This window comes from Orcinus orca, chromosome 10 (genome assembly GCF_937001465.1).
Source record: "Orcinus orca chromosome 10, mOrcOrc1.1, whole genome shotgun sequence".
In the NCBI taxonomy this organism is placed as follows: Eukaryota; Metazoa; Chordata; class Mammalia; order Artiodactyla; family Delphinidae; genus Orcinus; species Orcinus orca.
The window spans coordinates 75,944,314-75,966,477 of record NC_064568.1 but is presented as its reverse complement, the minus strand read 5'-3'; the positions used below and the strand labels follow the sequence as shown (position 1 = coordinate 75,966,477).

At 43.2% G+C, this 22,164-nt stretch overlaps 1 protein-coding gene across 5 annotated transcripts in view; it reads right to left on the bottom strand.

The window, feature by feature from the left end:
* Positions 1–22,164, bottom strand: part of RUNX2 (RUNX family transcription factor 2) — a 220,623-nt gene that overhangs the window by 144,230 nt on the left and 54,229 nt on the right. For 3 of the 5 annotated variants that reach the window (XM_033423884.2, XM_033423885.2, XM_033423886.2), the window contains exon 4: positions 6,233–6,406. The exons of the other annotated variants lie outside the window; for them this stretch is intronic. In XM_033423884.2, coding sequence (XP_033279775.2) covers positions 6,233–6,406 — 174 coding nt within the window. The remainder of the gene's footprint in view (positions 1–6,232; positions 6,407–22,164) is intronic. 5 annotated transcript variants of the gene reach the window in all.

Here is a 22,164-nt window from a genome sequence, read left to right as displayed (position 1 = left end):
CGTGCAAGCACAGCGGCCTGAGGGCTAAAACAGCCAAACACATACACAGCTGAAGCCCAGCTGGCCAGGATCCTCTTATTGCTTAAAGGGGCATGTTTGCCAAGGGGACACAGCAGCAGACTGAAGTTGGGCGGAAACGACTTCGCTTCGGGCGAGGTAACTGCTGATAAGATCATCATCATCCTACATGATGCCTGGCAAGTTGATTTTCAAGATATCCCTAAAAAGGTGACCTTGAATATAGGCTAATATAGAACTGTCCTTTAATTAGCAAAAGCAATTATATTGCATTTTAAAACTTAATTCAGATACTCCTAATACATCCCTTTTATGAACATTTCGTCTCTGAGGATCCTAAATAATATCTGATGGAGAAAGAAAAAGATATTGGTCCATTAGGACACGTGCCACTCAGACAGTCAGCAACATGGCCGACTCAATGGCCATGAGGCTGGTTGCCCACTAAGAGTCTGGAACTCACAGTCAACTATAGTAGCTCAAGAGGCCTTTAGCAGCTCATTCCTCGAAGAGTCCATTTCCTCCACCTATAAAATATGTACTTTACAGAATTGTTTTAAGGCTTTAACGAGAACTTTATGTAAAACTAGTTTGTAAATGGTAAAGAGCTGCACAAATGAAAGTCTGAAATGGGAGGAAACTGGGCCAAGCGGGACGTACGCTGCAGCCTCCTGAGGGTGCCTGGTGGTTGAGTGCACAGGACCCTCCAGCTACATGAATCTGGCCTTAATTCCTATATTTATGACTCACTGGTGTGTAAGTGGGACCTTGAGCAAGTTACTAGCCTCTCGGACCCTCGGTTTTTACAACAACGCTACCCATCTCATAGAACCGTTGTGAGAAATGCCTGCTACACGATACACAGTCAATAAATGGCAGCTAAGAGTAATCCAATCAAATAGGTACTAGAAAAATATTCAGGGTAGGATAATAATGGGTCACACTTCCTGAAGAAGTCAAACACCGGTTCATTCATTCATCACCAAACCGAAAGTCACCAAGCAGTGGGCACCACAGAAGACAACAGGGACACAGAGGTCAGTAAAACATGGCCCTAGACTTTGAAAGTTCAAACTCTGACGGAGGAGACAGACGTGTACACAAATAATTGTCACCACGTGCAACGGTGGTGTGGGAGCCTTAGACTCAGCTTGGGTGGGCTGGAAGAAGCCCGACAGAGGTGACAACATTTGACCTGAGTTCTGAATGCGACCATCCTTCATTCCCTCTGGGGCTACTGCAGTCACTTCCTAAAGGACGACCCTGTTCCTACCACTGCCCCCTTATGATCCATGCTTCACACAGCAGCCAAAGGAGTTCTTAAAAGCATGTGAATAAGATAATGTCATTCTCTTGCTTCACATCCTTCAATAGCGCCCCACTGTGGTCTGGACAAAACCCACACTCCTTACCAGGGCCTTGAAGACTCTCCTTAATCGAGTCCCTGCCCGCTCCCCTTTTTCACTCCGCTCTACCTATCCTGACCTTTCTGTCCCCTGCACACACCGCATCACTGCTCCCTGAGAGCCTTTGCCTGAGTTTCCCCTTGGCCAGAAATGCTGTTCCTCAGAGATCTTCAAAGCTCTTCAAACTTTCCAACCAAAATTAGCTTCTTCCCTCCCTACACTGCTCTCTCTCCCACTACTCTATTTCATTTCCCCAAAGTTTCTATTATTATCTGAAATTACCTTACATGTATGCTTATTGACCCAATCGCTGACTCTATGTCACTAAAATGTGAGCCCCTGGTGAAGAGTAACTATACTATCTTGTTCTCTTACATTAATGCCTGGCAAAAAATAATCACTCAATAAAATCGCAGAATGCCCACCCCTAAGGTTACATGAATTTCCCAATCCACCAAGGGCCTGAGTCAGCTTTTTTATCCTCTAGATGCGGCTCACCCATCCAGAGAGTACTGAGTTCAAAACAGTGCTTATCTTGAGCAACATCTCCTAACACAGTCTCCCTACTCCACTGCTACCACCATGCTCTGAATCAAAAGAAGTGGACATTTGTGACAAGCTACGTGTTTCCTAGCACCCAGAGACAGGCAACCGATGTCTGAACTATTAAAAAAAAAAAAAAAAAAAAGAGGTGCAGAGGAAGCAACTTCCTCAGGAAGCCATGGGGAGGCCCTGGGCCCTCAGGCAGAACGTCGCCATTAAAGACCTCAACAGAGTGACAGGTCAGACCTGCACTGCAAAGAAGCCAGCCCACCATATGGCCAGGACCTTGAGCCCTAGGAACTGTAAGACACACTAATATGAAACACTAAAGGCTTAGGACTTCTTTACTTTTCAATTCCTAATTTCATTTCACTTTTCTGGGAGTTCGACTTGCCTTCTATGCTGGCATGTAGGAGAACTCATAGTGACTATACAACCATGATCACTGTCTACAGTTTGGGGGTAAGAGCTTGAGATATCAAGAGAGCCAAGCCGATCGATGAGAGATAACTGGGCCATTTCTGTTACAAATACCTTTAGCCAAAGGATTACGTGAACTAAAATGCAGGTGTGGCATATTGCAAAGAAGTTACAAAATCCAGTCTCTTAAGGAGAATTGAAATTTAATCATGTGAAAATGTAGACCCTAAACTGAAATGATACCAAATGATTTAACCACGTACGTGTTCTACTGAAATGTGATTTCTGCTGTTATTGTTCATCAGAAGGGAACAAAGGCATCCTGGGGTGGGAAATCAGAAAGAACGGTCAACACGAACCAGGCATGATAGTCCAACCCTTCTTGCGATGATTTCTTCTTATCTAAACTTTCATTCATTCGACATTTAATGAGACGCTAGCTACCACTGTGCTAGGCACAAAAAAAAATAAACGCCCGGAATAAATCCCTCAGAGAATTTCTAATCTAGAGGGGAGATACAGAAGCCATAAAATAAGGCTACCTCAACTGAAGCTTAGAGGATGGACAGGCAGCCTCTAGATGAAGGTTCCAAGACTTTCATGAAGAAGATAACAGTGACCTTGAAGGATGGGTGGACCTTGTCAACAGCAAGAGACCGCCATAGATAGAACAGTGTAAGTCAGGGGGTACAGAGGGAAGACGTGTACATTATAGCCTTGGGATAGAATGTGGCTGTACAAGGGCTGGGAAAGATAACTCTTCACTTAGACTTTAACTCAAGGACAGAACTTTTCTGCTCTCCCCCATGTTCCCTAAGACCCAATTCTCTACATGTGGTTCACTCTAACTTACACTTATTAAATAAATAAGAAAATGAATCCAGGGAGAAAAAAATGATCTATTCAATTCACTTTGAAGTTGCTGCTGCTACGGATGTTTCTGGGTTGTCCTAATAATCCAGGTCATTGTAGAACTCCGCACATCTTTGGTTATGGGTAGATACTTGTATTGTCTCACTGACGACATGCGGGGGTTTAAAGAAAGGGCATGTGGCCAACAGTGGGTAGGGGCAGCATGAATGTGTGTGTAAGTCTGCAAATTTGGAAAGCTCAAGGAAGTTGTAGGGCCCAATACCTTGTGGATACTTTAAAAAATGAGGAGATTCATCTATGAATCAGTTCTACTGATGCCATCATCCCAAAACGCAGAGCTAATACTCTTGTACTATAATTCCAGAAAGTGATATTTTCGTTTTTAAGAATACATCCAGTGAATATTGAAATACTGTTTTTAAATGATCATGATGGAATTGCAGCATGATATGGTATAAGACCAAACATACTGCCTTAGGAGTCAAGAGACCGAATTCTGCTCTGTCACTAACGTGCTGTAAAACTGCAGACAAGGGGCTTCCCTGGTGGCGCAGTGGTTGAGAGTCCGCCTGCCGATGCAGGGGACACGGGTTCGTGCCCCGGTCCGGGAAGATCCCACATGCCGCAGAGCGGCTGGGCCCGTGAGCCATGGCCACTGAGCCTGCGCGTCCGGAGCCTGTGCTCTGCAACGGGAGAGGCCACAACAGTGAGAGGTCCACGTACCGCAAAAAAAAAAAAAAACTGCAGACAAGGAGCTTAACCTCCGTGAGCCTCCTGACGGGGAGGAGGCTGATGCCTGGAGGTGAGCATGGTTGGTGGAGGTGGCCAGGCTTTTGCTCGGCTCACATGCTCATCCGGCAGCAACGTGCCCCGGGCCTCCTTGGAGCCTCCCTCTCTGCACTCATATGTGGGGTCAGGGGTGCTGCTAAAATGTAGATCCTCTTCACAACGTTTACCTAGCTTTCGGTTAATGATATCTAGGGTAGCTTTGGATTCTAAAATGTCCTCTGGGTCCTATTTTCTGGTGTCATCTTTAGGTTTGAGGACAAAGCCTTGAGAAAAGCTTCTTCTTAAATGAATCTAGCAGCACACAGGTTCCGAAGGCCATTTTAAAGGCTTTAGCCATCAGCAAAATATAATTAGTAAACAGTTAAGGATTAAAATATAGAAATCACACATTTAAAGAACCCAGGGGTTGCCAAATCATAGAACATATATTTTTCTTATATATATCTTATTAGCCATCATAAGACCCTTACAAATCATATATAAACACTTCTATATATGTATACACATACTTCTACACATATACACACACACACACACAGAATCTAAGGATTACTATAAAGACAAAAGTACAGCTATTATGAACCTTAATCAATGATCTAAAATCCATCACTTTAACAAACTACTGTATATAAAATAAATAAGCCATAAGGATGTATTGTATAGCATGGCGAATACAGCCAATATTTTATAATAACTATAAACAGAGTATAATCAATAAAAATTTTGAATCACTACGTTGTACATCTGAAACTAATATAATATTGTAAAAACTATATGTCAATAAAAAAATAAAAAATAAAAAAATTCAGTCCATTACTTTAAATGTAGTAGCACGCCGCATAGCGACAAGCTTCAAATTCACAAGTTGGTGTGAATTTCCCCCTGGCATTTTCATCAAGGACCCATGTCTAGTGAACACACTAACCTGACTCCTACATTTCAATAACTGGAGATTTATTTAAACCTAACACATGGCTATTCTTCACAGCGTTCTATGTTTCTTCTCTCATGCAGATATCTGGTTCTCTTCAGTGTTTAGATATTTTATTTTTATAGTTCTACATTATTTAAAAAATACATACTCAGGCATATCCATATATTCAGACTAATACACATAGACCCACAGAAACCTAAGTAAATATCCAAAAAGACATATACCTAATAAGGGCAGGACAGAAGGAGAGGCAAGTAATTTCGTTTATAAACAATTATGCTTATAAACCGTTAAAGACACTCAAAACCTAACGGCTACAGACAAAAACCTAACCATTAGACAAGATCCAAGTTGAGAGTTTATTGTACATTTTGAGTTATTTTCCTTCCCATCTAGTCGCTCTGCCAACAATAGTAACTAGATGACATGTTGAGTTCCTTGCTGCTCTCAGTACTGTGATCTGCAAATGAAAGACCTATGATGATTAGCACACTCTCTTGTCACCATGGCATAAAAGCAAGCAGACTAGTCCTACAGGAAGATCTGCTTTTGCCCAAGTGGGGCAGGAAAAAAAAAAGGGTTGGGAGTCTTAACGCACCAAATGTGAATGATTGGTCTGTAATGCGATGCTGATATTAATTTTTAAGAAGAAAGGCAAAGCAAGAAGCACACTGGAATGCATAAAGAGAAATGTCACATGGAGAACGGGAGCTCAATGTGAATCAGAGGGGACTTCTGTCTGCCCGATGGGCCGCTCCTTGGTCTTGCCTTATAACCAGCAATTAAGGCTACCTGTTAGCGCAGGGCAATTTTCCAGCCAACTTAATGAAACAGTTATACATGTAAGAAACATTAGCCCAGATCTGAGATGGTAATGCTAATTTTCCAACAGTGAGGGTGTGATGTTATCCCCTGCACCACCTGGACACAATATAGAAACTGACAACAAACATTCTCCCAGACAGCATGGTATTACCGTCCCACCAGTGTGCAGACTGACATCGCTACAGAGGACAGCATCAGTAGAAACTTCCCCCAAATTTTATCCCAAAGTTAGTGGATACTGGTATTTGGTTTTTATTAAAAAGAAAAAAAAAAGAAGGCCAGTGTCTTCAAGTGTTGATTTCTTTCATCATAAGCCATTTCCCAGCTCCAGAAGCTTTGAAGTGAACGCGTCTCATCTGTCAGGCAGCCCCTCACCCCCAGCCTGCCGGAGTCTGCGAAAGTGAGACCTAGGAGTCTGTCTTACCTGTAATCTGACTCTGTCCTTGTGGATTAAAAGGACTTGGTGCAGAGTTCAGGGAGGGCCGTGGGTTCTGAGGCGGGACACCTACTCTCATACTGGGATGAGGAATGCGCCCTAAATCACTGAGGCGGTCAGAGAACAAACTAGGTTTAGAGTCATCAAGCTTCTGTCTGTGCCCTGGAAACAGCAAATCATAAAATAAAAGCATATTAATTAGCTGAACAATTGACCATGCTAAATAGATACGTGAACATACATACTAGGGGTTTAAGCGAAGGAATCGTCAATACTGATCTTTATAATGATGCGTCTATATAATGCCTCCCATTTCAAAGGGCTTTGTGATAAGCATCGTCCGGTGGCAAGCATCCCTGGTTCTGTTCTAGGAATGGAGAGCGGAGGGGCCCAGAGGGTGACTCGGGGCCAAGTATCAGCGGTGAGGCCCAGACACCAGAGCCCAAGAGGGACTCTCTGGGAGCCCCCTCTGGCCTCTCGGGGAGGCTGGGAAAGGTGACTGTGTCCTGGGCTGTGTTTGCTCATTTCACGAAGGAGGAAACCTCCCCTGAAAGTTGAGAATCTGTGCATGGGACACACAGTGGGCCATACTTGGGGCAGAAACAGAGACAAACACATCTGTTAAAGGGACACTTCCGTGATGACCATAAGTGACTTTTTCTTTTTTATGTTACCACTGTACCTTATGGAGACTCCTTTCTGAAAAATGAAAACTCAAACCGAGAAACCCCTTTAAGAGGAAAACAGAAATACAGGCAAGGAAACTCAAATCCTCGAGAGGAATGTGGACATTTTGTGATACGCCAAAGCCTGAAAGCGCATAATAAACTATGTTAAATCAGAGAGAATGCTTTTTTTATTTTAAATCTAGTGCTGTGGTTCTGTAAGAGAAACTGAAAAATACCCTTTGGGTTACCCTGTGAATGTTGAGAATCCACTATTTAAAAAAACAAAAACAAAAACCTCACTTTGTCTCTCTTCTAGTTTATTCAAGTGTAAAATCCACAGAAATTCTAGATATTAAAGAACTATGTAAGTTGAAATATAACCAAGGTACTAAGACTTTTTAAAAATCATCCAATCATTCCTAGCAAAGAGCATGGTATTGCCTTGGTGCAGGTATAACTGGAAAACACCTGAAGCTTGATGTGACATTAGTTAAGTGTAAATCCGTAGAGTGGGACTATGGTGAACAAGTACAATAATGCCTACTGCCTAAACAGAAATATATTCCATATTCTGTACCAGTGAAGCCCTGGTACGTTGCCCCAACAGTTTAGTAAAATGTTAAGTAACGGAAGCTGATTCAAAGAAGAGCCGTTTAAGATGATGACTAGAATAAGAATTTGCAGGAAAAGTTAAGGGCATTAGGAGTAGTATCTATAACAGAAGAAACCCTTGAAGGAGGATTATTAAGAGCCTTCGAGAATGGGAAGGTAGATTCCACAAGTAGCAAGAACACCTCATCTCCCACTTAGTACAGGACAAGAGGAATATATCAGGACAGGGTTAAGCTGAACATTAGAATTTCCCAACTATAAGCTGTCCTCCTAAGACAAATTCCTTATTTTACTTGCCCCCAAATGTATTTTCCTGTCTCCTTTTCCATTGCCTACCCAGCCCAAAGAAAACAGACAGGAAGCCAAGGTTTGGTAATAGGAGTGTAGCTGTCTCCCCAGCCAAACATGTTCCAACTAAGGCCCATTAACTGAAATGCACCCACCACCCTATTTCCTGCCAGTGTAAGTCTGGGGCATGTGCTACAAATGAGGGGCTAAGATTGGGAGAAAAATGATCAGGAAAAACTAGGGAAACTCATTGCTTACTGATAGTCGTTTTCCCCACCATTTAGGACTTTTTAATCCATATTACACATAGATTTTAGAAATCTAAAGGATTATTCCCTAAATCTATTAGGGATTACCCAACACAAAAACTCTAAAGGAGTAATCCCTAAATCTATTAGGGATTACCCAAAACAGCCCCCAGACCCCAGGAAGTGAGGTGTTCATAGATGAAGTGACCAAGGCCTGCAGAGAGAAAACAACTAGCCCATGGGTCTTAGCTACTGACTAGCTCAGCCTGGACCAGGATGCAGCCCGCGTCCTAGTGGACTCAGCCTTCCATACACCATGTGGCACCATCCATGCTGGACCCCAGCTTCTCCCTTCCTCTCCCAGCTGCTACGAAGGACTGAAAATATTCAGATCGCCAAGGTGAGGCACCTGAGGACTAAGCCCTGGGAGGTGTCAGGCTGTTTTTCAAGGCAGGCAGAAGCAGCAGCAAGGATTCAGTTACAAAGTTAACAGCTCACCCATTACCCTAAACAAACTTCCATCACTATACCTCACTGTGTCTTACAAGGTTCACGATTAGAGAATCGTACAGTACTTGTCACACTTAGATCCATGGATTCTGTTCCTCATACACATACCAAAAAAAATAAAGGATTGCTGTGGTGTTGATACAGCTGTAAACATTAACAAGAAAGCTTATGGAATTGTCCCTGGAAGTTATTTAATAGGCCATATTTTTGGAATGGCAGATTCCCTGAGGGCTGGGGGAGCGGGGAGGGCTACACGATCTTGCATGGTTCCTTTACATACTGAGGCTTTATGTGGGCCATGGGTCACAAGAAAATCTAATAAGCTTTGCCTCTGCTTTCTACAGCCCTTTCGTTAGGTTTTCATGGAGACCGAATGAGATGTGAACTCAGTACACAAATGCGTGAGGACACGTTTATTTTCTCTGAGTCCGGTGCTTCGGGGCAGTGATAGGAGGTCGTAGGCAAGAATAAAGAACCTGGAGGAGTACGGATGTGTGTGAGAAATTTAAGAGCAGGTGAAATTTGAAACGCCTCAATCACCTTTTGGAAATGATCTTCGAAGGCAAGCTACCGAGTATCTACACACACCCTAGAGTAATTTGGGGAACATCTATCTGCAGCTGCATCTATACAAAAAACATACCCATTTTTCTTCCTAGAATGTCTGCCCCTTCACAGCCACCACCACGACCACAACAAAATTCTTGCAGGAGAATGAAGAGCAAAAGCCGATCGGGTTCTTCATCTTTCAACCATGACAAATAACTGCTACCGCTGAACCACATCAGGGTGACACAGGAATGACGGGCTGAAAGAAGACGTACTTAAATCCTCAGCACCCAAGCCGTCCCTTCGGAAACTGGGGACTCGGAAGACAAAGGGCACACCGACTTCAATCCAGGACAGGGTACTCTGCCACGGTACAGGGAGAACCAAACCTCATCCAAAGGGCCAAAGAGTGGATCTTCCAAGCAGGAGGAAGCTATAAAGAATGGAGAACTGCTGTCTCCACGTTCCACAGTCTTGCATATCTAAGACTATGCAAAAGCTCGGTCCTGGATCTCCTTTTCTAGTTGCACTGCCTGCCTTGATCAGTGGCTCTCCCATCCAAGCTGAATAAAAATGTTCTCTACGGAGCTTTGAAAAATATAGATGTCCATCAGCTCAATTAAATCGGGAGCTCTGGAAGAGGGTCCTGGGGAAAGTTATTCTTTAAAAGCTCACGACATAGTCCAACGTGCAGCTGAGGTAGAGAGCCACAGCCCAGGACGATCCCACAACCCCACTCACTCAAGGCCACCGACTCACGTCCATGCCTCCCCGATCGCTAGGGTGAGCCCTAACCTCTGTCCTGAGTTCCAGGTTTGTGTGTCCCTCTGCCTACTTGACTTCGACTCTCCCCTGGGACATCTCAAAGGTGTCTTAAATTCAGCATATTTAAGACACAATTCTTGCTTCTTCTCTCCAAGAAACCCCATTCCTCCCTAAGAGCCCCCATCTCAGTACCAGTCACTCAGTCCCTTAAGCCAAAAACCTTAACACTTCCCTTGATTTCCCCTTATCCCTCACTCCCCACATTCAATCCATTAACAGATTTTGTCATTTCCATCTTGAAATGGGCCTCTGCCATTGTCTCCCTTAGTGTCCCATTCCAGGACTTTTCCATTTTCCTGAAATGCTCTCCCCGGGATTCTCTGTACAGCCCACTCCTTCTCATCCCTTAGACCTCAGGGTGAACACCACCTCCTATGAGAGGTGCCTGCCTACTAGACCCAGAATAGGTGCCCTCCCCTCGAGCACACCCTGTTTATTTCCTTGATGGTTGTAACCACAATCTGTAATTATCTCATGCATTGATTTGTCTCCCCTGCAAGACTATGAGTCCAACAAGAACGACTGCTCTGGCATGTTTACAGCTGTAATTCTCACAACCCAGTTCGGTCCCTGCCGTACAGTAGGTGCTCAATAAATGTTTATACAATAAATGAATGAATGTTCTCCTCTTTTAGATAAATTTCTTGGTTGAGAGAAATTTTTCTGGCCCAGGATATCATATTATAGCACTATCTTTCCCAGAAAAACTATTCCCTTCTTATTTGGCAGTCTTGTGAATCCAGCAGGGAAACCCCTTTTTTAGAGACCAGCCTTTATTGATGTTTCCTAAGAAATTTCCCTGAAGAACGTTCATTTAAGTGAAAGCTTTTTTGCTTGCTTTCTGAAAAAGCTGCATTTGCTCTTTCTATAATTCTTAAGCATTGCTTCAAGTCATTTAGAATCATAGAGCTGAAAAGGACAAGAGAAATCATTTTGACTCTCAGTTTTAGAGCAGTGTACTTCTTTAACGGAGAGGACTCTGAGTCCCTGAGAGGGGAAGTGACTTGCCCAAAGTCACACAGTTAGTGGCAGGACGAGAACTCAGGTCTTCTGCCTGCTGGTCTGGGACTCTTTTCCCTCCCATTTGCCAACCAGCTTGTTTTAGATTAAAACAGCACATCATCAGTCATTCAGAAAAAAATCACAGTCAAAAGTGAATTTCAAGCGGAAAAAAAAAAGTAGTTTTCAGAACAAATTTCATTCAAAAAGTTCAGTGTGTTTGGCTGAATATGACTTTTGTTGCAACAAATTCAGGGGCACAAGAAGAAAGTGTGGTGGAAGGGTCACAGTATTCACACATCCCTAGAGCAAAGACGCATGAGGAACGGGTAAGTCACCAACCAATAGTCTAATGGTCCCATTCTTCCCCACCCAGCTCTTTCAGTCCAAGGGCAACTCACCCACGGTGAAAGTTGGTAATGTTGCCCTTAGAACTTCTGCTTAAAAAATCACGCTTCTGAAACTGGTCCGTGAAGACTCTGAAACCGTGGTATGTGAACTACAAAAACAAACGTGCCACTCTGATGTAACCCATTTCGCCCGTTTTTATAAAAGTCAATTGAGCACCGCTTCACAACTCTGGAGAGGCGGGTGGGCGCCCAGCCAGAACCTCACGCTCTGTGCCCTGTATTCACAGCGTGATGCAGTACGCCAATTAGTGAGCCCTCTTGAAGGATGCCCAAGTGCACTTAACAGAAGAGTACGCCTTTCACAACAGGCAGGGCGTGTCACAGCCCCTTCGCTCTCACGTGGCATAGAAGGGTCATTTTGCTGGTCACTAGGGCATGATGTTTGACAGCTCCTCTCTTTACAGTAGTATTTTTAAATCAGTTTTAAACACTCACTTATTTTATTAGGTATTTAGCTACTTGTATCCTGGGTATCAGGAAGATACAATGTTTAAATAAAATAAAGTTAAAAGGCAGATCTGCAATAAAGCATCAATCAGGAATCAGTATGGCGTCCAAATTCAGGTCAGTTAGTCTAGCTAGTGTGTGCTGGGCATCTACCATGTGAGTCTCACTAGGCATTTTAAGGAGGAGTGGGGAGAAAATATATAAGATAACATCGTTGCCCTCAAGCAGTGCACAGTCTAGTAGGGAAGAAAGGCAAGTTAAGTCTAACTGCAAAGGACTGTGTGAGACAATCACTGAAATGCTACAGTTTGGGGATCAATTGAAAAAATATAAATATGGACTATTTCAAAATATTAAGGAAGAGGTGCTTTTGGTGATTATGTAAGAGTAGTATGCCCTTAGGTTTTAGAACAGGTAACTAGAGGTTAAATGTCCTGATGTCTGGTATTTGCTCTAAAATATTTCGGCAAAATAACAAATACAGCAAAATGCTATTAATTATAAAACAAGGCGATGGGTACCTGGGGTTTTTATGAAATATAATCTCTTTTAATGTATGTCTGAAATTTTTCACAATAAAAAAAAAACTTTAAAAAGTAATAAAATGCCATTGGAAGAACAGGGGAACAACTGATGCTGACTAACAGGGAAGAGGAAACCCTCACCGATGAGATCATTACGTCCTTGAAGGTGGAAGAGGATGCTGATAAGCAGAGAAGGAAGGAGAAAAGCTAGTTGGAGGACAAATGACAGAACCATGATAATAGACGTCCTGTGAGACAAGATGGTGCTGAACATATATGTGATATTAACCTAACCAGAGGCAAACCATCTTCGAATCACTTGACACTTCTCATTTGACAACATTAATTCTTTTCAACGATGCAATATATATGGAAATCTGTCTTTTAAGACAGATCTTTTCATCCCCTGACCAATAAAACAACACCTTGGCAGACCCTGAGACTCCTGTGCCATGCCGTCAGGCCTACCTGGAGGAGAGGGGGGTCTGGGAAGACATGAGCTAACTTTGCTGCCAGCAAGTCAAGTGACAGAATGAGATCTGGTCCAATACCCTAGGGCTCAAGCCACAGGGTAGAACCATCTAAGAATGTTGTGACGATGACTTAGAGAGTAAAAAGGAAAACGGAAGAGCACTTGAACTAGAATTACCATTTTTCAGAGTAAATTGGTTATATGCAACAGAGATGCTATTCCACAGCAGTTCTGGGGGGACAAAAATGATGCCTTCAATTCTAATCTCTCTACCCTGAAAGTGGCACATGAAAGAGTGTTTGCAGGGAGGGGTTAGGGAACAGGTTGACTAATTTTAAAGTCATAACTCAATTCCAAATGAAATTACTTGGAATTTTACCTCTGAGGATGAGAGTCACTACATTCCCGCAAAAATGGAAGATGACACAGACTCAAGTGAGTTCTTAGGGAAGCCATGCAGAGTTTGGATCCAAATACTTTATTGAGGCTCTAGGTTAAAAACCTTGATTTTCTGCATTCCTACATACATGTGAAAATGAAAATACTATTGAGAAAAGTGAAACTCTTATCTGTTTACATTCAGATGATTACATTTCACTGGTGGTTTGTGAAAGTCTAAAAATCGAAGACCTGTACCCTTGTCATGCACCCAATGTTTAGATAAGTTCTTCGCCTCTCCCTGACACACCTCCCTGTGCCACTACAAACAGTCCCAACCAGCTTCTCCTCTAATTTCCCTGTTTCCATTAATATAACTGTTTTCCAGTCTCCCAGGCTCAAAATCCAGCCTAGGTCTTTTCCACCTCCCTTTCCTAGACCCCAGCATCCGGTCAAGCCCATGCCTGTAGTTTCTGCAGGTCTAGCCCATCTACAGGGATGAGCCCCTAGTTTCCATTTCCACTAGGACCACTCCTAACCTCTCACTTGTGGTTAAGATACCAGAGCAGCAGGCTGGCATATATGAAAGGGCACCAACCAGCTGTATGACCACAGGAAGGGTTTAATGGAACTCTCTGAGACCTAGCAAAAACGAAGAGTTCGTTTCCATAATTTCTAAAGTCCTTTCAGTCCCTAAATCCTAACATTAACGTTATGTACCTGCGCAAACCCTTTCAGTCGTCTTACAGTGTCTATCAAATTAAACAGAGCCCCCTGAGCCCAGTAAACGAGAACCTGGAAAAGATGGTCTCAATGGACCTTATCACACTTTCTTCCAACGGCTCCAACCATACTGCTCCCGGCCTATGCCCCACTCACACTGGACTCCCCACAGTTCTTCAGAGTCCCCGTGCCTTTGCCCAAGCCGCCTCCTCCACTCAGAACTGCCTCTCTCCCCAGCACCTCCATTTGGCCAAATCCCTTCCCAGTCTCAACCTGGTCACCACATTTGTTCTGGTCTTTTCTGTCTCTAGGGCCTCGGTGAGCCCTCTGGTTTCTATCACAGCAAACTGAGAGCAGCTACAACTGCTTTTTGTCCACTACATGTGGTTATACTTAAGTGTAGTAGGCATTCAGTAAGCATTAACTCTCTGTGAATTGATATAAAATATTTATATAAAATTTCAAACCCTAATAGCTTAGATTCTCCTGGACTTGACTGTGAACCCCCTGAGGATGGGTGTCACGTCCTACATCTAACACGTAACTTTGAGCCTAGGTACAGAGAAGGCACACAACAAATACTTGTTAAATTAGTAAATAAGAACATTGTTACATTTAGAATTATCTCTCCTTTTGTCCAGTAAAAGTCAGAGAGGAGGGGGGGGAAAAAAGGCTGGTTATTGGGCAACATTTCCCACAGTAAAATTGATGAGTCTCTAATCTTTGCTGGGAAAGGCTGCTGAGTCATCCTTTTTCCTAAGACTATGCTGTCTGGTTCAGGTCAAAAACTATTTCGGGACTAGAATAATGAAATGGACTAAGAAACTGTCTTCATGTTTAAGGAAGGCCTGGAGCCCCTCCGAGCCACTGGAAATTAGCAGCCGTGGAATATGATGTGTGCATGGGGCCCCAGAGCTCACACAGGATGGCCTGTGAGACAAGACAGCCCTAGACCACTGTTAGTGTGTGGCTTCAGACAGAGGACCACAGATCATAAACAAATCCCCTTCCAGGAGATTCTTCTCTGATGGCATTTCAAAAATGAACTAACAGATCTTCCCTCTAAGGGCCTTCTTAATATATAAACCAATTTCTAAAGGAAAAAAAAATGATAATCACTACCACATATCTTCAAGAGCTCTCTTTCGAGCCCTTGAACAGTCAGGCATGTAGAATTCAGAGTTTATCAGGAAAGAAGAGAAGAAGAACAATTTCACCCAAGAGAGGTCTGAAGCCTTCCAAGTCTCTTGGGTAAAAACATAATTATGGGAAGAAAAACATAATCTACTCAAGAGACATAATTACATAGTTAAGCCATAGACTCCATAGAAATATTCTAGGAACTCCAGTTCATAGAAAAAAATGCTAAAAGCTTGAATTTGCTTTCTTTTAATAATAAGAGGCGCCAGTTTAGATCAGTGAGTAAAAAGTTCACTCTTCCAAACTCGTATGGAGTCATTTTTTAAATATAATTAGATGCATGAGAGAGATCATTGAAGGACAGCCTCTTTCAAAATGTAGGCTTCTAAAGGTTAAAGAATTCAAGATCTTTCGATAAATACACAAATGAAAGAATTGTGAGATATTCATTCGCATGTATATAAATGCAAGTTACTCTATAATTTTTAGATTTTAGGCTGTGGCAGATCCCGACAATCAAAGAATAAGTATCTGGAAGAAAGGACAGTCGCTCACCAGGGAATAACCCCTGAAAAACATATGCTTAGAGTACAATCCTGTTTCTTGAAATAATGGAGTCAAGCAACCTGAAATATCTAAAGAAAGAGAAATTCATGGGAGGTAAGGAGAAAAAAGGATTTTAAAAATGTAAAGTGGTCTTCCCTGGTAGCGCAGTGGTTGAGAGTCCGCCTGCCGATGCAGGGGACACGGGTTCGTGTCCCGGTCCGGGAGGATCCCACGTGCCGTGGAGCGGCTGGGCCCGTGAGCCATGGCCGCTGAGCCTGCGCGCCCGGAGCCTGTGCTCCGCAACGGGAGAGGCCACAACAGTGAGAGGCCCGCGTGCCGCAAAAAAAAAAAAAAAAAAAAAAAGTAAAGAAAGACCAGATGAAAGCGTAATGGAAATATACAGGAGGAGATGTAGTATTTTTGCAGGCGGTGGAAAAAGAACTAAACCGGGAAGCTGGCTGACTTCAACTCAGCCCCTCTCCTCTGCCCTAATGTGTCTCTAATCTACTTTTGCCTCTTTACCTCTAAATTCTCTGGCACCTTCTTTCTAGTTCCAATCCTGCTACCCTTGACTTTGCCTGCCTGTTGTTTCCAAGGGATGCTTCTTTCTCCATCTTTACTCGCATTCAAAATAAGATTATATGAATTCGAATTTTTCAGAGCTGGAAGAGAATGTGGATTTCACCAGACCATGTTTTATTTTAGAAAAGGAATTGATGCCCAGAAAACCCCTGTGACCTGTTTGAAGTCACGGAAGTAGGCAGTGACACTGGACACTAGCCCCTGACCAGCCTCTGTCCTCTTTTTCATATGCCAGGCTGCCATACAAGGAAAGAAGGGGAAAAAAGGCTAAGGAAAAGAGACCTAAAAGGAACACAATAAGAAAAAGCCGAGAAGCTTAATTCAGAGATTTTGTTACATTATACCCAGTCTTACCGACTCCGTTTTATCACAACACATCTTGTTCTACTAATTACAACCCAACATCCACAACTGTCCTGGGCCATCAGAATCCGCATCTCTCCCTTCAGTTTCTGGGAAATGAACAAAAGATCTCTTTCTCTATGTCCACACTTCACTCACAAAACTTAGTAAAACTCGAGTGTGTTAGTTCTGAAAACATTTCCTTTGCCTTCTTTGACTATAATATATTCATACACACCACAGTTTTGTGTTACTGGCCTTTACAGAGACCCCACTGAGAGATGTAAAGATTTTTTTTTCTTAACGGTAACGTTTTAGGCAATGGAAATGGTAGTTTCCATAGTCGAACAAAAAGCATCACTGTTTATTTGCCAATAATCCAGCTAAACATGGATGGCATTATTCTTCAAAGAGTCTAGTGACAGCTAGCCTACAGACTGTCACGCAATTCCTGGATCCTGGCTGAGTTTCCTTAGCATGCGATCTTCTCTGTTTCTCTTTCATTATTACGGTTTGGGGCATGTGCTGTGTGACTGTGTGTGTGTTTCGAGCAAAGAAAGAAAAGCACTACATCGAAGCAATTAAAAAGTGCAAAGGGCTCCTCTCTTGACATTTGCTGCTACAGCCGAGGAACATCATTTTCAATTTTCCCCTTTCTGTAACAGGAAGAAAATGTTAAAAAGTAATAACCAAGGAAAAAGTCAGCCAGCTCCCGCAGCCTGGTCTTGCTGTGCTGAATGGCAGTGAAGATCATAGAAGAAGAAAAAAGAAAAAGACAGGGGAGAAAAAAGAGGGGGAGGGGGAGAATTTCTTGCTTAAACTGGACCTAGTCCAGCTGGCAAGAAGAGGTGGTTTTCTTAACGCTTGCAAAACCTGATTACTTTTTTAAAGGAATGAAGAAGAAGGAGAGGTAAACACAGACATTAAGACAGATTTAAGGTACTTAGTTTTAATCTGGTCTAAGGCCTCTCCAATTGTCTGCCGCTCTGCAATTCTCTGCTCGCTAGACAGGAACAGGGGGTATGTCAGTGTCTTCCGAACGGCCAATGCTGTCAGCTGAGCTCTGTGGTTACCCTCTCAGGTCAGGCATGGAAGGAACAGCGGCTTAAGCAATAATGGATGGATGTCTGTTATGTGCTGTGTCTGTCAGAAGTCTGTTCTACTGCATTAAAGGACTATTGTGTTTATATCTACACAACAGGTCTCAAACAGATTGTTTAAACATGCTTAAACAGGAGATGTCTTTGAAATAACCCCCCTAATAAAAGTCAGATGGGTAAGGAACTGAAAAATGCCATCAACAACATTAAAAAAATAACAACCTCATTTCTCTCTAAACTGCAAGGGTAACATGATATAAACTCCAAAATAAAACAGTTTACAAGTTAAACTCAGAAAAATTCCCTCGTGGATCAGCAGCCCTTTCCAATGGAATAGCGCTTATCCGCCCATCCACACACCCTTCCTAAACGCTGCTGCACGATGTACTATAGGCTTGATAGACAGATAATTGCTTTGTTCAGCCATGTGTAATGAAGGGAGTCTATTGTGTTAATCCCGGTACTCTTATCTTCTGCGAACTCTGAATAAAGAACTGAAAACTCTACCCTCTTCATTCCAAAACAACCAGCGTTTACTCACTTTCAGATCTGCTAAAGTGTTCTTACATTCCACTCTGTCACTAAAGGTGCCAAGTATTTTGAGTAGGATCAAGTTATTGTTATATAAAAGGGAATCTAAAGTAGTGTTAAATGGAGTTAGAAGATAGCAAGTTTTACCTTTTTTTTTTTCAAGGCACAACAGACTAGAAAAGTGCATTCTTGTCAAACCCAAGGAAGTGGGTCGGTGGCCACTTTTTCAGAGCTCATAATCAGCGACCCCTCAATGAAAGAACATGATAGAGATACCAGCTCAATATATATATATATATATATATATTTTTTTTTTTGGCGGTATGTGGGCCTCTCACTGTTGTGGCCTCTCCCGTTGCGGAGCACAGGCTCTGGACGCGCAGGCTCAACGGCGATGGCTCATGGGCCCAGCCGCTCCACTGCATGTGGGATCTTCCCGGACCGGGGCATGAACCCGTGTCCCTTGCATCGGCAAGTGGACTCTCAACCACTGCGCCACCAGGGAAGCCCAATATTTTTTTAAATATTAAAAAAAAAGAACCTTCAGGTGATTAAAATTAAACTTTTTCCAAAAGCAGATATAAAGTTTTAAAGATTTTTGTCTGCTGTCTTCATGCTGAATTATCTAATCAGTAATGACAGTTGAAGATCTTTCTTTTGTGTGCGTAAAATGTATAAAGTATTGGCTTTTCCACATACACGTGTATATGGTTATAAATTTACATTATCTCTATTACATGCATACATATATATGTACAGAGAGCGAGAGCCCAGCGGAAGGGACAGAGATACCACCAATGTCAGTTCCATGTCTCTTTCCAGGTAACTGGGATGTTGTCCTCTTGAGGCCCAACATGCTGTATACTCTACTTACACCAGGACACCACAACCCTTCTGACTACTGAACACACCATCAGCCTAATTAGATGCCTTGGTTTTATTTCAAAATGGCACATGCTCAAGAATCCAGGAAGCCCACTGGAAAAGAAGGAATATGGTCTGCAAAGTGGGGTAACCAATGAAACAACGTCATCATTTTATTCTTTCCCTTCTGGGTTCTATCACTTTCATGGACCTTAATGGTCACAGAAATGATATCCTTTCTGCTCCAAAGGTAGGCTCTTCCCAAGAATTCACTGGCCTAATGGCTCAACAAGTCCTACTAACAACGCATGAGTTCAACCGTAAAACTCTGTCCAATAGAACTGAGGATTGCCCAACATGTAGTAAGAAAGATAACACGTGACTAACCGTCAGGAGATTTGGGTTCTGCCACTAATAGTAGCTTGTGAACTTCTCGGGCACAGAATTTTCTCATCTGTAAGATAACAAACTACCTAACTTACAATTCTAAGAATCAGTGACGCCATGGATGCCTCACCTGTCACCATGGGTTTTACACACACACACACACACACACACACACACACACAATTAGTGAACTTAATGGAATAGTTAAAAGACCAAACCACCGTCTGACTAAAAGCAGAATCCCATATCGAAATCTGGGCCTGACTTTTCAAGGATCAGAAAATCTGGAGTCTGTTCCTGGCTTTGTCACCAACTTGGTTGTGGAGCTATAGGCAAATAATCTATCATCTCTATGACTCAATTTCCTCCTATGACTCAACTTCCTCATCTATCAAATGAGGATCAAAGTATTTGCATCACAGGGACATCATCAGGATGAAATGTAACAGAGGTGAAAATGTCCTACACGGGGGAAACCACGATGCAAATATAATATTCGTTTCTCAATTAAAATTTCCTAAGCACTTATTACGTACCATGAACTATGCTACACCAGGGGCCCCAGCATATACTTGGGGAGGCATCGTATAAACAAATAATGATAGCAATGTGACAAATAGCATAACTGAGGTCTGAAGAGGCAAAGGGGAACCGAAGAATAAATGCTTAACTTCCAAGAGCGGACAGGAAGAGCTCACAGAGGAGATGGCATTTGAGTAAACTTAAAGGATGAGTAGAATTCAGTCAAGCAAGTGCAGAAGAAAAAGACATTCCAAGGAGAAGGAACAGGAGGTGCAAAGACAGAGAGGTTAAAAAAGCATAGAGGGAACAATTTGGCATGGCTGGGGGTGTGGGAGGGAGGGGGTCAGGTAGGTCAGATACTGAAAGGCCTTGTCCACAATGTCACAGCATCAGAACTTCACCTTGTAAATAACAGGGGATCACTGAGATATTGTAGGCAAGGGTGTGCCATGGGCTGATTTATAGTTTCAGAGGACCACTTTGCTTAAAGGGGAAAACAGATCTAAAAAGCAGTGCAGTTTGAGGCATGAAACCAGTTAGGGGATTATTTTTATATTATAGACCAAGAGACAAACACTGAGAGTGTGAACTCAGCTACAGCCAGGCTAATGGGTATGCAGGAAAGCATTTCAGACACAGAACAGAGACAGACAGGACAGTAGAACAAGAAGATGTAAGAGGTAAGGTGGAGGGCTTCCCTGGTGGCGCAGTGGTTGAGAGTCCGCCTGCCGATGCAGGGGACACGGGTTCGTGTCCCGGTCCGGGAAGATCCCACATGCCGCGGAGCGGCTGGGCCCGTGAGCCGTGTCCGGAGCCTGTGCTCCGCAACGGGAGAGGCCACAACGGTGAGAGGGCCGCGTACCGAAAAAAAAAAAAAAAAAAAAGAGGTAAGGTGGAGAGGATGAGTCTCCGGTTTCTGGTTTGGTCAAATAGGTGACTGTGGGGCATTCAAAACTGGTGAAACTAGAGGGGGTTCCTATTTGGGTGGAGAAGTTTGGTTAAAGTGAAGGTGGGAGGATCCCAAATATTGTAGGGGACATCAGTTGGATGTACCTATGGGACATACTCAGGTGGAGATGCCCAGGAAGCAAACCAGAATTAAGAGTCTGAGATTCCGAAGAGGCCGGAGATGCATTTTCAGTGGTCACAGGAACGTGAAGCCATCGGTGTAAATGACTCGGTCCCTCGGGGAATGGATATAGAGAATGAGTGGAGGAGAATATCTTAAAAGGAGTCTAAAAAGCACAAACACTTAAGGGGTCGGCAAGCAAGAGGAGCCAGAAGAGACGGAGGGGCCAGTGGTGCCATGGAAACCAAGGAGCAGGCAGCCCTCCTCCTGAAAGGACACAAACCAGGAACCACTGCCCCACTGCTACTTCAGGGGCCCGAGGAAGCCTGAGAGAGAGCATCCTCTCCTTCTACTCCGGGACCAAGGGCACAAAGTTAATTCAGCCACAATGGTAAAAAAGGTAACTCTCCTCCACTCCCTCTGTACCCATTCCGCAAGTGACCTCATCCACATCTATGGCTTCAAATGCATCTCCAGCCTCTCCTGAACTTGAGACTCACATTTCTAGTTGCCTCTGGGCATCTTTTTAATAAGAATACCTTCACCAGGGACTGCAAGTGTGCATGGGGTCTTCTGAGTTCAATCTTGGTCGTGTGATTTTAAAGGAATATTTTAAAGCCTCCTAACTGCAAAGCGATCAGCCCTCTTTGGGCCAAGTCACAAGTCAGACTGTGACTCTGTACCTGTCACTGGCGAAGTGTGTTCTGGTCTAAATATTACACCGGGAACCCCTAAACCAGTGTCCAAGAGGAGGGGAAGCAAAAGAAAACATGAGGCGACAGCAAAAATCTCTAAAACTAACCATCTTTCGCGGTATAACTTTGGAAAACAATCCTCCAGAATCCTGTGCGGCAGTATATCTGACCACTTCTTAGCCTGCCATTTGCACTCCAATAAGCTTAAGAGAAATACAGAAACAAAATCAAATAAACGCAATCCCTCTTCTGCACCCTCCCCCTTTCTGCAGTCTCACTCCCAGTGTCAATCAGAAAGTAACCAACCCTGAAGAATGTATATGGGGATGGAAGGAAAGAATCCATCTGCTATGGATGGAGAGGTGGCAGGGGTCCAGTGCAAATAGTAGGAGTGATAGCATTTAGAGAACTGCAAACTTAACTAATAAACACATATCAAAGGACTTTGAAAAGAAAGTCTGAGCCACCAAGTTGGCCTGAAGATCTTTA